Raw genomic sequence first — 17,770 nt, 5'->3', positions numbered from 1 at the left:
CAGAGTTTAGAGACGGAAGAAAGGAATCAGAAAGACCAGCTAGAATGTTTTTTCCCTCAATAGTTCAGGCAAGACATCATGGTGGCTCAGACCACAGCATTAACAGTGATGGAGATGAGCGGTGGTCAGATAGGGTCTACCGTGCAGGAAGAGACAAATGGGAGGCTGGATGAAACACATGAGAAAAAGAGGGGTCAAGGATGACTCAGAATCTTTTGGTGTGAGCAACAGAAGAGAGGATATAGAAGAAAAAAGGAGGAAAGGGTTCAGGGGAGGAAATCGAGAATTCTGTTATGGATATGTTAAGTTTGGATACTCAGGTGGGCAAGTCTAGCAGGCACTGGAAAAAGTATAAATTTTAAGGAAGACGTCAAGACTGGACATAAAAATGGAGAGGCTGTGATAGAGTTTCTCGTTCTTGTGTTTCTAATTTTTGAAAGCAGGGGTGGAAATATTTCTTCTCCGACCTACTCTAATCTGGCTTTCATCCTCACTGGTCCACCACTCAAAGTGCTCATATCAGACTTAATGAAGAGCTCTACGTTGTCCAATCCCGTGGACCTTCTCCCTTCCTTGGATTCTATGAAGCATTCCACAGTCAACCTTTTCCTCCCAAATTTTTATCAACAATCTGGACTTCTTCCCTAAACTTTAGACATGCACGTTTAACCGCCCACTCGACACCTCCATCTGAATGTGGAATTGTGTCAGAAGTTAACCTGTAAAAAACAGAACTCCAATCTGTCCACCTCAAAGCTCTTCCTTCTCCTTATTCTCATTTTAGTAAGATGTGATCATCCACTCTTCTGCTCAAATTTAAAAACTAAGAAATCCTTAAAATAAATAAGATAAAAACTAAGAAATCCTTGAATCTTTCCTTTCTCTTATTTCTCAAATCCATCCCTCTCCAAGTGCAAAATATATGTTAATTCTGTCTACCCCTCTCCAACGCCACTGCTCCAACTGTAGGCAAAGCCGTCCTTCCTTCTCCCCTCCTGCAACAAACTCCTTCCTGGTGTCCCTGCCTTTACTTTTTATTTTACAAGCCTCTCTCTAAGCAGCAGGTCAGAAGGATAATTTTAAATAGCCCGTACCTAGACTCCATCAATGACATCCACTGTATTTAGAATAGAATCCAAACTCCTTACCCTGTGTGATCTGACCCTAGTCTCCATCTCCAACCTGACCTTGTCCCATTGACCCTTACTCTTAACAATCAAGTCATTATGGACCTTCCTGTTTCTCAGGACTCTGAGGCTCTTTGCTGCTTCCTCTGCCCAGAATGCTCTTCCTACACCTCTTTACATAGCTAGCTCCTTCTCACACCCTTTATAGCTCAGTCTGAATGTCACTTCCCTGGAGAGACCTTTCCTCACCAGTCTACCTGGTGTGCCCTCTCTCTTTACTCTCCATCATAACCCTCTGCTTATTTTCTTCATGATACATACCAACATTTTGATATTACCAAATTATTCATTTGGTTCAACTGTTCACCGTGTGTCTCCCTATCACCAGAATGTAAGCTTCATTAGGGCAGGGTCCTGTCTGCCTTGTATTTCTAGCTCCATTATTAACACCTAGGACATAATAGGTATTCACTTATTTGTTGAATGAATTCATCAAAACTTTACATAAAGATGTACATGTAAAATAAAGTCCATTGTACCTTTTTTTCTTTTTTAAAGATTTTATTTATTTGACAGAGACAGAGCACAAGCAGGGGGAGCGACAGGCAGAGGGAGAAGCAGGCTCCCCACTCAGCAGGGAGCCCAATGTGGGGCTGGATCCCAGGACCCTGGGATCATGACCTGAGCCAAAGGCAGACGCCCAACCGTCTGAGCCACCCAAGCGCCTCCCCATTGTACCTTTTTTTTAAATAATTTTGTAGGCTGGGAGATAAATGAATAGAATAGTATTTTCTATCCAATCATTTTTCCTAGCCTGTTTCAATGTTCCAAAGTTCAATTAACAGAACAGGGAAGCTACCCTGAACTGAACTCAACACTTTGGAATTTTGCAGCAAAAGTAAAGACAAACTGTCTACCAGTAAAGTGCTGATTGTAGAGTATTCCATAGGAGAACTATGCAACAATAAACAAAGAGATCTGTGTGTCAGGTATTTTCTGTCTGACTCTGTGGATTCACATTCCTTCCTTTTCTCCCCACCCACTCTCAGGGGCCAGTGTGTGTACATTAATGGTGACCTCCAACTTGGGTTCAGACAATGGGAAGTCTCATAAGGAGAGCAAAGACAGAAAGGAAACTGGAAGTCAGGATGCCTATTTCCCTGTGACATTTGTGCAAAAGTCAACCTGCTCTTAAGATGCTGATTCTACTCGTCATCTCCAAGTTCTGGAACTGCTCCAGGTCCTCACCCTGTTTGTCCTAGGAGTGGTCAACAGCTGGGCTGCTAAGAAGCCCTGAGATGCTCTATCATCCCTTGTGGTTCTCCAACACCACATCTTTCTAGACAACTTCTCTATAAATAAAACGTGTTTCAACTGTCCTATTTCAAGGGTGCCATCTGTCTTCTATTAGGACCCTGATAAAAATGTGTATTAGCAAAATTGATTGAAAGGCTCTTTAAATACACTGATTAGAAAAGAGCTGTCATACAGTTGATATGATATAATCCTATTTATGAAAACCTATTTCTCTATATAACCATATATATATTACACATGCATTTCACACACAAGTCTGTAAGGATGCTTACCAAAATGCCAATGGTGAGTATCTCTGGATGGTAGGGCTAAGGGGATATTTTTTCTTTTTCTTTTTATATATTTATGTACTATTTGAATTTTTTAACAGGCGTATATTGGTACGCAGAAAAAAACAATTTTTAAGTAGTATTTTCTTCTCCACCCCCATTTCTACTACCTTAATTCAGAAACTGATTACTTCTTACCAAGATAATTACAGCTTCCTTACTGTGCCTAGTTTCTAGTCTTGACCCCTATATTACAGCCTCTAAAAAGTTCCACCAAAGTGATTTTTCTAACAGACCAAGTGGTAACACCATTCTCTTGCTCTGAATTCTTCAATGGCTCTCAATGCTGCTAGGAGAAAGATCTAAATTCTCTGCATAGCATACGAGGCCCGTCAAAATCTGAGTCCTGTTTACATGCTTGTTGCCAGTGGTCCTTAGTGCCCATTAGTTTTACAGCAGACAGTGCACTGCCACCCCCAGGCTGTGTACAGGTCGACCAGATGCCTCTTCTGGGCTTGTTCTCCGGTCAAGTCCTACTCATTCTTCCAATGTCAGACCGGAGTCAGCCTCCTGCTCCCTACTCCCCTCAGGGTCTGGGGCTTCTCCGCTCCCATTCCCGCTGGTCCCTTCGTCTACTACTGTTGTAGTCCTGCAACTGTTTTCACATGTGTCTTCCACTCAACTCACGCTTCCTGGATGAGACCATGTCTTTTCATTTCTGTGTTCCTAATGCCCAACAGAGTGAGTCTTAAAATATGCTTGTAAGGAGAAATCTGTTTTTAATCTATATTCTGCTGGTCTAAAGGTTGTATTTTTAGAAGACTGATCTATATGGTAATTACATGGATTAAACTTATCCGCAAAAAAAATTCAAACAGTGAAAGACTTAAAACTGCTCGATACTGCTGTAGACATTAATTATTAAAACTGCTACCACTTCTTAAACACATACACCTATCATAATCCGTAAGTCTGGGGTAAATTCCAAATGTCTCACTAAAGGCGATGTACATTTCTAATAAATGAGACACATCAATTAAAAAGTAAAAAAAATAAATTGCATAAAAATTTGAACTAGTAATGCTTACCAATACTAGCATGATCAATAATAGTGTCAATATCTTGGAGACCCCATTTCTTGTAAGCTAACGGTGGAGGCTGTATGTTCTCATTGCCCGATGCCGCAGCTGTTAAAGACAAAAAGCAAACAATCCAAACTATAATAGATGGAGTTTTACAAAAACCCATTAAAAATGGAATAACTTGATTTATTACTCTAAAACTTAAATGATGAGGCAAGGCAATGTAAACAAGGTTAAAGTGAACTTTATTCTGCCAAGACAATACATGTAAAATGCAAACATTAAGGGTAAGCTGACTGTCACAAGAGATTTTTGGAAAATTCAATGTAATTGGAGAAGGTAATTAAAAACCCTAGAATATTACTAAAATTTAAGGTGAATTCAAACTGCAACTGATGACAAATAAGCAATTTCTTCCCCCTGAGAAAGACAGTGGATAAAATCCTGGGAACAGCTAATAGTGCCTTAACTTGGTGAAAAACTAAAAACCTGATGATATGCTGGGCAGGAGCACCCAGACAGCAAGGTCCGTAAGGCAAGTAACCAAGGCCAGCCTTGATAGAAAGATACATTAGCAATAGCATTGCCAGAAAGAATGAATAAAATGCCTGTCACTGCTCAGTATTTCTGCCTAGTGAGTAATGAAAGAAAAAGCAATTATTACACTTCTTGCCACAGGATCAGGCACAAGGTCTATTTATCAGTAAATTCTCATGCTACATTATTTGAATATAGCTGGGGGGGCGCCTGGGCGGCTCAGTCGGTTAAGTGTCTGCCTTCCACTCAGGTCATGATCCCAGGGTCCTGGGATACAGCCCCAAGTCAGGCTCCCTGCTCAGCGGGGAGCCTGCTTCTCCCTCTGCTGCTCCCCCTGCTTGTGCTCACTCTCTCTCGAGTAAGTAAATAAAATCTTAAAAAACAAACAACAACAAAAAACACCTAGCATACAAAAAAACAAAAACAAAAAGAATACAGCTGGATTCTGGCTGTTTATTCCAGAAAGTACTATTATAAGTAAAAAATATATTCCTCTAAGCACTTCAGATTTGACAATAAGGCCAAGAAAAGAGAATTTCCCTACATGTGGAAATAAAAAGCAAAACAATTTCTTGGCTATGCAATCAGAATTCTTTTTAGAGCAACTTACAATAAGAGGGCCCTAAATGGCTTATTGCCTTCCTAGGAGACAAAATGGTCTTATGGTCTTAAACATAAAAATAAACAGGAATTCAAAAATAATAAAAATTAAATGGCTTACAATACCAATCATAATCTTCTATTTCTAGTTTATTTCATTGACTGAATTCTTACCTGCAGAAAACTGCCAGGCTCTGTAGGTATACATATTAATGGTGACTACTTTAAGTGACCTCAAGATAATGATGCTTATTGTGCCTAAATTTAAATAATTTAAAAGATTACGAAAATAGGTATAAAAATTCAAACAAGTTCTCGCCTAATAGAAAAGTATGTAATATTAAAGACCCATATAACCAAAACTTCAGGATTTTACCAATCACATCAATCTGTAAACAAAACAAACTCTGTTTTAGGGCCATTAAGGCCCCTCTACCCAAACCCAGAAGAAAAGGAGGAAGTCTACACTAGTCCTGGTATTTTCACTGGGTTTAATTAAGGCTTTTCTAAAATTGGGATCTTAAAATCGATGATGTGTTTTTCTCTGGCAGCATTTTTGCTGCTTTGTGTACATAAAATACTAGTGCATCTACAAACAATGGCATCTTGAATTTGATGAAATACAACTTTGCTCTGTATTCTCTTCCAAAGAATGTAAACTCTGAGCAGTAAGAGTAAGAACTCTTATTTGGGCCCTTTTCACCCCCAAGTCTGGAAATAATGTAGTTGTCCATATACACATTGTTCAGGCCTCTAACTAGTCCATTCAGAAGTGTTCTAGGTTAGCAAAAAGAAGCCGGCATTGACTCCCTGTTGGGTCCTGCCTGCCAAGGGGAAAACTCCCCCTGAGCACAGTGGTATCTTTACCCTCAGTGAGGATGGAAGCAATGCAGAATCAGAGGATTCTAGTAACACCAGCCCGAGAGCTGCTGATCTAGTGAGAAATTTGGTTCCCTTACCCCAATATGTAGAGAGTAGATTTTCAGTCCTTGCTTTTATCTTACTAAGCAATCTACCCAACAATGCACTCCCATCTCTACAGTAGCAGGGTTTTTTTCTGTAAATCTAGTACAGAGGCCTTTTTAATGTCGAGCCCATGTTTAATTCTCTAGGTTAAATTAAGTAAGACGTTAGAAGTTAGATTCGTCTCGCCAAAAAATTACCTTTTGCTACCTGATTTCGACAAGCACGAAGAGACTGAAAAAGGCTAAATCCATCAATAGTCACAATGGCACCTGGATATAAGATACTCAACTCTTCATTCTATTAAAGAAATAAGAAAGAAGAAAATAATACATTTTCATTGTTGCCAAATAAACTTATCTACTTTTTTTTTTTTAAAGATTTTATTTATTTATTTGACAGAGACAGAGACAGCAAGAGCAGGAACACAAGCAGCAGGAGTGGGAGAGGGAGAGTAGGCTTCCTGCCGAGGAGGGAGCCCAATGTGGGACTCGATCCCAGGGCCTTGGGATCATGACCTGAGCCGAAGGCAGACGGTTAACGACTGAGCCACCCAGGCGCACCCTTATCTACTTTTGTCTTAGAGCTGAGTGTCAGGATTAATGAAAAATAGAAAATACTATGAAAATATTAATGAAAAACGGAAATAACTGTCAACCACCCATCGCACAAGACATTATCAGGCAGAGGAAAAGTAAAAATAAAGGCAAAATTAATTTCAGAATGCCTTTTGCCCAAGTACTTAAAATTCTTTTCAAATATGCTTTTTAAACATGATATATAATGCTTTCAGGATAGGTGGTGAGATTAACAAAAAAGTACAAATTTCATAAAAATGAAATATAGTCATTGTGCAAATATGAACAATATATAAAGTATATAGTATAACGTGCTTTTTATTACTCAACAGGTCAACGATCTTTTTCCTTTTCAGTTAGTGAGCAAATCATTTTTTGCTGTGGCTACGCAGTGCTGCATCATATGTTACAAAATATAGTGAACGAGTTCTTAGTGATGGACATTTAGTTTGGGAGACAAAGCACATCAAACCAATCTGCTGACTGAGGCTCTCCAACAGCTTCTTACTGCACTTAGAATAAAGCCTGCCCTCGGGGCGCCTGGGTGGCTCAGATGGTTAAGCGTCTGCCTTTGGCTCAGGTCATCATCTCCAGGTCCTAGGATCAAGTCCCATGTTGGGCTCCTTGCTCAGCGGGGAGCCTGCTTCCCCCTCTGCCCCTGGCTCTCCCCTTGCTTGTGCTCTCTCTCTCAAATGAATAAATAAAATCTTAAAAAAAAAAAAAAAAAGCCTGGCCTCTTTACCTAGGCCTGCAAGATGGGGTACCCATCTCTAAGGTCCTCTCACCTCTCCCTCCCCCACTTTGCTCCTTGAACAATGGCCATCATCACCTCAGTGCTCTCAATGTTGCCTAGACCTTACCTCCCAGATCATCACCTGCCTACTTCTTCTGATCATTCAGTTCTCAGCTCAAATGTAGTCCCACAGAGAGGCTGCTCCCGAGCCTCTAAATCACACAGCACCTCTGTTCTCCTGCCTCATTACCATCTCATCAGCATGATTGTTTCCTTCCTAGCACCTATCAGACACTGGAACTATCTTACCATCTCTGGCTGTCTACTGCTGGTTTCTCTCCACCATCCCCAAAATAAAAGCTCCATGAAAGGAGGGTCCCTGGGGTGTCTGCTTCCCCAAGGAATTCTCAGTGGTTAGAAATGGGCTAGGCACACAATAGGCAGTAACTAAATATTTATGAATGAACATTTTCATTATTATAACCATCACTGCAATAAGCATTCTTCTGTGTATATCTTCTCACGCTGCTATATATTTCTTCAACTGGATCTCTGGGTCATAGAGTAGTCTGAATTTTCATTCATATTATTCAACTGCCCTCAAGAAAGAGGTTACCTGTCAGTTTACACTTCCACCAACAATACATGAGAGTGCCTTTTTCTCCATACTGTCGCTAACAGTTCTGTAAATCTTGATCTTTGTCAACATGAAAGGCGAAAAATTATCCAAATGCAGTGGTTTATAGTTCTTAGGTTATTATTTACATTCAAAATTTTATCATATGCTTTTTGACCAATTATATTTCTTCTTGTGAGAATGGTCTTGTCCTTTTTTCTACTGAACCAGTAGGCTGTTTCCATTTTTAAAAGAGATTTCTGGGCCACGAGGGAGAGGAGTTGGCATGGGTGCTCACCTGACAGGTTTGCAAGGCTAAGCTTGGATGGCCCACTGACCATGACAGCAGGGCAAGAGCCTCCTCACTGACTTGGAGGAGCTAATCACTAGCAAGTCAGTTATCTCCAAAACCAGAGAGCTCTCCTGAAGAAGGTACTAATACGAACACCAATGGTCCAAAAGCTGCAGAAATTATGGTAGATGACAGAGATCTTTGTGCAGAAGACACAGAAGGGACTTCTTTGACATTCCAGAAAGAGGTCTTCTCTCTTTGGAATCGTTTACAATGACCTGCGGTCACTTCTACTACACTCATTGCGCCCAGAACTCAATCAGGAAATCTGCTCTGTGATCTTTCGTAGATGTGGGAGTACAATGAAGAAGAAACAAATATGTACATTTGATATGTAAGTTGACATATCATATCCAAAGATGCATATGTAAAATACAGAGTAACAACAAAGACTTCTGTTTCCGTTCGGTAAGAATTATTTTTCAACTAATAGATTTTGACTCACAAATAGTAAGTATTTAAAAGTGATTTTTTTCCACCAGCTCTAAAAACAAGAGAGTAGTACAGACATAAGCAAGCTTAAAGGGTTTAAAGAACCTTCACTATCCAGAGAATAGAAAAATAAAAAAAACAGCTCTTGAGAAGTATCTTTCATGAACACATTATCTCCTTAGATTTCCAAGAGCTCCTTCTTCATTTCATTCAATGGTTTTATTTCTCCTATCTTCTGATGGTGAATATTATTAAGTTTTCAGTCTTCAGTTTTATTTTCCTGTATCCTTTACTTGGAAGAATTCACTTATTATTTAGGACTTCAACCACATTCTTCAATCTAGTCTCTGTACCTGTGTAGGAATTCTGTATCAATAAAGCCATACTGGTATTTTCATTTTATTTCCTACCATCGCCTCAAACTCAACATGTCCAAAACCAAACTTAATAACCTTAATTCACTGCCAAAGCTGTCTTCTCTTCCAACTTTGTCAGTGGCACTTCTCGGCATGGGTATCTTAGAGCCAACTCACTTTCCTCTTCACTATTCTATATCTTTATACAATAACCAGTCATGTCCATTGTTCCTGTAAAATGATTTTTGGACTGGTCCTTTCTCTCTTCACACAGCGATTACAGAGTCTTGTCCCAACATTGCACGTGTGATACAGATAACTTCAAAAAGTCAGATAACTAGCCTCCTTGATTCCAGAGTCTCAGACTCCAGTTCCTCCTGAAGAAAGAGTCCTTCAATATCCCTTTGATATATCACTTCCTTCTCATAAATCTTCAGTTGCTCTGCTCATCGCTGGAATCAATTCTGATTTTTACTCAGCTTTCAAATTTATGAAAAATGTGGCCACTCTGCCTATTCAACAGTTTCTCACTATTTACTGACCTAGGTTTCTTTGTTGTCTCATACACAGTCCTACATTTCAATCTCCCTTCACGGTTCTCCTGATTACCTAAAATACTTTCCCCTCTTTTCCTATTAACTAATTATATTCTATAACCATTATTCACAGCTGAATTCAAATCTCGCCTGCTCAATGAAAGTTTCTTTTACTGTCCTCATTCTAATTGAGCTCTCCCCTTCCCCCAAACTTGTACAGAATCTATTCTGGCCATGTAAAATAGTGGTTGACTAGGTACCGCTCTGCATTATTGATTAACTCACTCAAAGGTATTAATAGGAATTAGTCTAGTCTCTCTTACTAGATTAAGTTTCTTCTACAGCTCCAGTCCCTATAGCTTCAGGCCATCTCTCATACAATTTAAGTCCACATAGGTACACAATACATGCATCATCTGTTTACTTGAAACCTTTTGGAAGCAGGATAGTAAAAAGAAGGCAGGCATATTTACATAGATTTGACAATGTATACTGTGAGCCAAAGAAGAGCATATTAGTTTATGTGGCTCTACAATTATCTTTTTTTACTGTGAGACTATCAAATTCTCACAGTGAATTTGAAAAGTGAAAACTACATTTGGAGAGCCTTAGATACGAAACAGAATCATTTTCTGTCCAAATCTTCAGTTCAGTTAATCTATTTTCCACTATAAACAAAAACTTCACCCCCTTTCTGAGAAACAGGTAAGTACAATGTGGTAGTAGTATTAAAAATAAAGCCAGAGGGGCGCCTGGGTGGCTCAGTCGTTAAGCGTCTGCCTTCGGCTCGGGCCACAGTCCCAGGGTCCTGGGATCGAGCCCCACATCGGGCTCCCTGCTCAGCGGGAAGCCTGCTTCTCCCTCTCCCACTCCCCCTGCTTGTGTTCCCTCTCTCGCTGTGTCTCTTTCTGTCAAATAAATAAATAAAATCTTTAAAAATAAATAAATACAGCCAGAACTTTCTTTTATTGTGTATAATTCTGACACCTAAATCCAAATAAAAAACATATATACCACATCTGTGTCTTAAGTCGCTCTCAAATTCCAAAAATAAGGAACTCTTTTGGGCTTCTGACTAAAGTGTTTTATTGTATTATGGAACAAAATGTAGAGTATTTCATTAAATAAGTAAAAGCAAGACTGGAGTTCTTGACTCAGTTACAAATAGGTTATATTTCTAGACTACAAGAGTATAGCTAACTATGCCACAAGACAAAGATACCTATAAGTTTCCTAAAAAAAGAGAAAACACGACTTCAAAGTAAAGCCATGGTTCCTCTGAACACAGTTGTTTATAAAGCTACCTGTTCGGTCACGCCAGGATGTCGTGGGATTTCATAGGTCCTGCACTTCAGCTGTAGTACTGGGTCTTCATTCAGAAGCTGTGCAAGCAAGAGCACACCATTCTAGGAGGAAGCACAGAGAAGAGCCCTGCTTATTTTCTTATCAATAGACCTGAACAGGTATGACCAGGCAAAGAGTGTCATTTCCCCAACTGTTTTCCATGGATATCAGATACTCTCTTTGAGAAGAATACAGCTTCTTTTCTCTATAGTTCTACCAGAACTTTCCACCACAACTCCCCCACCCCCCCCATCCCTGCTTCCACCCTCGTGAAGTAGCAACTCCGCATTCCCAAGCGGCAGGTAATTAGTCACAAAGAAGGATAATGGGGATGCATAACTAGATATTCCGGCCAAGTGCTGTTTTCTAACTGCTCAACACTCCACTCACCTCCGTGTAGAAGCGGACATAACCTGAAGTAAAGCCCACCACAATGCAGGTCCAGTCAGGACGCCCTGTGGAACTCCTGTCACAAACAAAATTTATGATCTTAATAGCTCATAAATCAAAGCAGAGAAAACGAATAACTTATTTATCCTTACCTCTTTTGGCTTGCTAGTGGGATACACAGAGCACTGGTTACATGTTCTCTAAAAATGAAAACAAAATCATATGCTTACCTAATGAATTTATCAGTTACTTTTATTTCCCTATAATTTAATGTTAAAGGGCAACCAGTGGAAGATAAGCTCTGTGGACCAGTTTTATTCAAGGCATAAGGAAAAATACAGTAAAACTCCACAATAAGTTGAATCATAAAAATCATTCACATAAGGGGCGCCTGGGTAGCTCAGTTGGTTCGGCATCTGACTCTTGATTTTGGCTCAGCTCATGTTCTCAGGGTGATGAGATCGAGCCCCACGTGGGGCTCCGTGCTGAGTGTGGAGCCTGCTTAAGATTCTCTCTCTCTTCCCCACTCTGTCCTGCCCCTCTCCCTACCTCGCACGTGTGCATGCTTGCTCTCTCCCTTAAAAATAAAAAATACAATTATTCACATAAAAGGTAATGTCACATTCACTTCAAGTTAATAAAGAACAGTATTTTTCTTTCTGTGTTATAAAAAGCACAAGAGAAAGCAAAAACTTTACCGTACGCAACTGATTATACACAGAACTGAGAACTAGCAAATCATCACCAGTCATTTCCTGCAGTACCCTCTCTTCTGCATCAGCTAAGCACTGACTGGGCAGAGCGTGGGAGGAATGTTAGTCACATTACAGGCAAACCATAATCCTGCAAGTACATTATTCTAGGGATGAACTGCATTTCAACTAGTTGGCTTCTTCCTTGATACTTTGCAGAAATTGCCCCAGATAACCCACTTCCAAGCACATGCTTGGCTGGATGTTCCCTAAAAGATTCTTTTTGTGACACATGGACTTGAAAAATCTGTCAGGAGCTCAGAGACTAAGCCTCAAAATTAAAATAACTCCTACTGACTTTAATTTAACCTGTCAACCCTCAGGACCCATCAATCACCAGCTTATTCAAGAAACTATAAACACTCCTGCCTCATACATTGTATTAGGCAACCACTGTACAAAATTAATCTTTTTGTTTGTTGTCTTTCAAGTAATGGAGCCATTATGTTTGCTTTGCATTTTTGAAAGAAATTAAATGTCTTCAAAATGGTTAGACTAAATGACTTAAGGAGAAATATTATCATTTATTTTGGTAAGAGAGAAAACATTCCAGTGAGTATCTACGATGTGCAAAGCATGTACTATGTATGGGCTTCCACTTGGTTGTCTTTTATCTGAATCCAAAGTCTGAAGGATCTTACTCATTCTCCTCAGATAGTTTTCAGTCATAAAAATTTAAGTAAAAACAGGTTCCAGGTTAGCAGCTCCTTCATATAATCACACTAGAGAACCCCCTTACTGGGTCATTTAGAAATCTGAATTTACCAACTTGCCTTTCTGAAGTATTTATGAGTTTTAAGAATTAATGTAGCACTGTCCCCTTTAAGTACAAGGCCAATGCTACCCAAGCAGAGAAGACAATGACTGCCTTTGACTTTTTGGATAAATAAAATTAGTAATGAAGAACACAGGAAACAACAAAAGGAGAAAGAATGGGATTCTGAGTTCTTCTTTAAATCTCCTCTGCAAACAGGAGTTAAAAAAAAAAAAATCACATGAGTAAAATTTAAATTTGCTGGCCAAATCATGCTCTATAACCTCTAAGTTGGGATGAACAGTCACTAAATATCCCAGTGATGAAACTTCTCACTTATAAGCAAAACAATTTCACATACACATTTAATGCACAGAGAAACAAACAAAAAAATTAACTGGTACCTACCCTTCTTCGACGTTTAAAGAACCACTCCAGCCAACGGCAAATTGCATTTCTTCCTTTCCTTTATCGCTGTATTTCCATTTTGCTGAAAAAAATAAGTTATCACATAAAATCACTTTAACTATAGTATACTAAACAGTGATTTATGAATATCATGGTTTCCCTTCAGAATGGGTACAGAATGTAATTATTCTATATTAATGGGTTTGGGTAAACATAGAAAAAATTTTTATAAGATTTTGATAAAACTCAACCCAGGCTACTTGCCTTTTAGTCTCTCCTTCCTCCAATTAAATTCATCTAATGTCCTAGTTATTGCAGAATAAAGTTACTGATTCTTATATACCACCTCATCTCCCCATCTGTTGTATTTATAAAATGACTTTCATCTTCAGATGACAGAGAACACTTTTCTATTAGATTTATGCTACAGGAGGATAAACCTGCTGTTAAGACCATTCCACAGCCATTTAATATACGATCTGATTTTGATCAGTGAGGTTTTTCATCTTATGTAAACTTTAATTTTAATCTTCAACAAAAATTATGAACCAAAAATGTATGCCCCAAATAAGAAACTAGAGTTCAATGAGTTTTCAAATTATAGTTGAAAATCACCTCATTCACACTATTACTACAAAGGTGTCAGCAGCCTTTTTAGCTCTGACTGCCCCTTGCAAGAATTGGGCAATGATCAGTTTGGCCTCTGACGTGCAACAGAGCCACAGTTAAAGTATCCACAGTCAAGAAAGAAAAATAGGAAACAAACAATAGAAGGAAGGAAAGAAAATCACACACACGCACAAATAAAAATTGTTATACAATATGTGAAATACACTATAGAATGCCACCAGACAACACATCCAACATCAATAACATTTTTTCTATCGAATCCATTTCTGTCCTACTCTATGCATTAAAATAAAGTACATCGAAAAAAATAAGAGTACTTACGCACAAGAAAAACCGCTTTTTGCCCTCGAGCTATAACCATAAGATCATTGGTTGGAGACAGGGATAAAACACAATCTTGCAGCCAGGAAGTTTTTTGTGTTTTGCACGTATTTCCTTCTTCTTCCTGTGGGTAACAACTTCAATTACAGCGTATGCAAAAATACTGAAAGTACTGCATCTCAGCCTATCTGCCTTGAGGGATGAGGGGAAACAGAAAGGAAAAAGAAATCTTCCCATTTCTTTTTAAAAGTCTCAATAATATTCCTTATCAAAACATGTCAAAGATGACCCGTAAAGAAAACAACCACCAAAACTAATCTGTTTTGAATATTAATGCAAAAAGTTTTAACAAAAGCACATATAAACCAGTAAGACATTAAAAGACTGTCACACAGGGATCATTCCAGGAATGATTCACTATTAGGAAATTTAGTGAATAATCCAATTCCAGAGACACCGCTAGGGTATCTGCAGCAACACAGCAAAGAAAAAATTATCTGATGCTTATGGCTGTCGAATCTGTAAAAGTATTTGACAAACTTGATACTTTTTCCTTCATTTGAACTGAAAGGTGTTTTCATTTTTAATTGAAAAACTATTTATAAAATAATTACAAAGAGGAAAATCCCCATGGTTAAGAACTCAAGAGATCTAAGAAGGTCTTCTTTGCAAAGTCTCTCTCTGACTCTAGTACTCTAGCCTCCTAGTTGTTTCCTCTAGAGACAACCAGTATGATAAGTGATATTTTGTGAACATACAAGACTCCCCTTCCCCCCCTTTTCTTATACAAATGATAGCACATTATACACATACTTCTCTATACTTTTTTTTCTCTTAACATATATCTTAGACTTCATTCCCCATGAAGTTTATTTTATTTTTTTTTAAATGTTTATTTATTTATTCATGAGAGTCAGAGAGAGAGAGGCAGAGGCAGAGGGAGAAGCAGGCTCCCCACCTAGCAGGGAGCCTGATGTGGGGCTCAATCCCAGGACCCCGGATCATGACCTGAGCCGAAGGCAGATGCTTAACCATCTGAGCTACCCAGGCGCCCCTGAAGTTTATTTTTTAAAGGTTGCATAGTATTCCACTGTACAGACACACCATGAATTATTTAACCAGTCCCCTAATGATGGACATCTGTGATGTCTACACTCTTCTGGCCGCCACAAATGATGATACAGTGAATGACCTTATACTCTTGTCAGTTTGTGCTCCAAAGAGGTGGCGTTATTTTATAATCTGATTAGTAAGTTTTAAAAGTGCTTGCTTCCCCCACAGACTTTTCAAAAGATGCTTTAACTCTGGATCTTTGTCAATGTAACAGGTGAAAAACGGTATTTCAGTATACTCTCTTCTTATTAATGAGAACAGGACAATCAGTCTATTCCTTTCCTTTGCAGATTTCCTATGGGTTGCTACTCTTTTTCTTCTTTATTTGTATATATTCCTTACATACAAAGAAAACTGGCCTTTTGAACATAAGAGTTGTAACATTTTCCCAGTCCATGCGGTAGCTTAATTTGCTCCATGTAGAAATTTTTTTAATGTTATGCAGGTAAATTATCGATCTATTCTCTTATAGCTTCTAAGCTTTATGTCATGCGGACTCCTACCTCAGCCCTACGCAGTGGCTCTTACACTGAATTAATCAGGGGGAAATGGGGAGAGAAGGGAGGAGATGCAGGTTGTCTTCCTCCTGTCTTTTTCTTTTCCTTCCTTCCTTCCTTTCTCTTTCTTTCAGACATTTATGCTTTTTTAAAACTTAGCTAATAGGAATCAAATTGAGCTGGAACCTTCTTCTTACGCAAGGTGAGCAAGCTAAGGAGGCTGCATGCACCCTCTCTTGAAAGAAGAGGAATACTGGAAAAAGTCCTCGTCTTATTAAAGCTCTATTTTTCTAAGGAATTTTGCTATCCAGCTTGCTGTTCTTAATGTGCACTTTTCTACATACAAATAAGGAAGAAAATTAATCCCCTAAAGATGACACGAATAAGGTACAGGTTAGCTGTAGTTCATTTCTCCCCGAACCTATAATTTCTGTAGAATACAGTCTCTGTTCAGCCTGCACGCACCCAAGACTTCTCATAGTGGCTCATTTGTGAGCTGAAGGCAACACTGCCCTGAGTTCCCTGTCCAATAACAGAGATTCCAGTTGTACCAACTTTGAGGTTCAGGACTTTTCAAGTTATTAGAGTAGCTCATCTTCAGGTAGGCGGCTAGAAGCAGGGCAAGTCACACAGGGATATTTAAGTACTGTGAGAAGAAATCAGTGGTGCCTAAAACTCTTTGATTAGTCTCTGCCCTTAAAATTTCCATCTCAGGGCAATAAAAAAGAATCAACACACTGCTCCAGAAAAAGGATACAGCTCAAATTTTAGCAAGTTCCATAAATCAGGTTTTTTTTTTCCTTTTATCACACTTCCAAAATGATATTCAAACAATAGATCCCAAAAATTATCTAAAAGTTACTTTCCATTAAAGCACATTATTTCTGTTTCTGTCCTATGCTTTCAAGATAATGCCATTAACAAGGATTAGATCTACATGTTTATATTTGCTGAAAAGACAAAGAGTAAAAGAAATACAAAGATGCAAGGCATTTAAAGGCTACCTGGTTCAAAACTGCATTTTATAATAAAGAAAACAGGGTCTCGGGGATGTTAAAGATTTGCTCCCTGCCACAGAATCAGTGCCAGAACCCAACTAGAACCCAAGCTTCCTGATATTTAATTCAGGTGATCTTTCTGCTTGTTCATCTTGGTAGACAGCTGTAACAGCTCTTGGAGAAGACTGTCTTTGCCTGGGATTTGACTCTAGTCTCTCAATCAATGGAAGTCTTCTCTCAAAGGATTACTATTACTTATGACTGGATCCCGGGCTAACCTTCCCACAGGACACTACCTGAACATGTGAGCCAGTGTATCCTTGAGACATTTCTCCAGGCACTCCTTCAAGAATACTTTCCCTCTCTTTTCTTTCTGTCCCAAGTTCCAGTTCCTAGCCCTCCATCCTACTCTGACTCTTATCTTCTTTCAAACTTATCGCAATCAAAAACCTTACTATTCTCTGCTACCTATTGATTCTGTGATTGCATTTCTACCACACTAGACTCCAAGCCTTCTAACTGGCCAAGCCTATGCTTGATATTACTCCTCAAGTCCACACGTTGTGCAGCCCACTGACACACAGGTGAGTGGAAACAGCATTCCCATATCTCCTTTCCGGTATTTGCAAAGATACTGGAATAACCTATAATCCCTCTTGCACATGAACCTGTATGCCAATGGGCAACCGATCCAAAGCTAGTATCCTTAAGTAATACATCCTTAGGTAATAGTATCCTCTGGAGCGTTTTCCCTTAAGTAATACTAAGATTTAGCAGTTCAAGATTCTGGCTGACATACCCATGGAAAATACAAGTTAGAGAGATGTAAAAAGGAACAAAATACTACCCTCTTAGCTGGGCCTAGAACTCAGCTCTGTCTGCCACCATCCCAGCAAATGGACTACACGTGTTCCCAGAAGCAAGCATGAATTTTGCCCTGTAAGAACTAACCAAGATGAAAGCACGGGAAACAGCACTTACTTGGACGCAAATTCAGAGAAACTACTCCACAATCACTGGTTACATGCCTAACCCTGCTTAGCAACCTCATAAATGCACCTTTCT

At 39.1% G+C, this 17,770-nt stretch overlaps 1 protein-coding gene and 1 non-coding gene across 3 annotated transcripts in view; both read right to left on the bottom strand.

Annotated features, from left to right (window-relative positions):
• RAB3GAP2 (RAB3 GTPase activating non-catalytic protein subunit 2) overlaps positions 1-17,770 on the bottom strand; it is a 96,275-nt gene that overhangs the window by 45,617 nt on the left and 32,888 nt on the right. For both annotated transcript variants that reach the window (XM_073884081.1, XM_025892026.2), the window contains exons 3-9: positions 14,098-14,221; positions 13,147-13,228; positions 11,385-11,432; positions 11,233-11,308; positions 10,803-10,904; positions 6,096-6,195; positions 3,802-3,900 (exon numbers count right to left, since the gene is read on the bottom strand). In XM_073884081.1, coding sequence (XP_073740182.1) covers positions 3,802-3,900; positions 6,096-6,195; positions 10,803-10,904; positions 11,233-11,308; positions 11,385-11,432; positions 13,147-13,228; positions 14,098-14,221 — 631 coding nt within the window. The remainder of the gene's footprint in view (positions 1-3,801; positions 3,901-6,095; positions 6,196-10,802; positions 10,905-11,232; positions 11,309-11,384; positions 11,433-13,146; positions 13,229-14,097; positions 14,222-17,770) is intronic.
• Positions 1,881-2,012, bottom strand: LOC112839213 (small nucleolar RNA SNORA36 family). The gene has a single exon (XR_003212157.1). It is a non-coding gene; the product is annotated as a small nucleolar RNA SNORA36 family (small nucleolar RNA).

The sequence above is a fragment of the Callorhinus ursinus genome, unplaced genomic scaffold, assembly GCF_003265705.2.
Source record: "Callorhinus ursinus isolate GAN/ISIS: 27379988/994484 unplaced genomic scaffold, GSC_fseal_2.0 scaffold54, whole genome shotgun sequence".
Taxonomy (NCBI): Eukaryota; Metazoa; Chordata; class Mammalia; order Carnivora; family Otariidae; genus Callorhinus; species Callorhinus ursinus.
The sequence above is the reverse complement of the archived record's forward strand: the minus strand, read 5'-3'. Positions and strand labels throughout refer to the sequence as shown.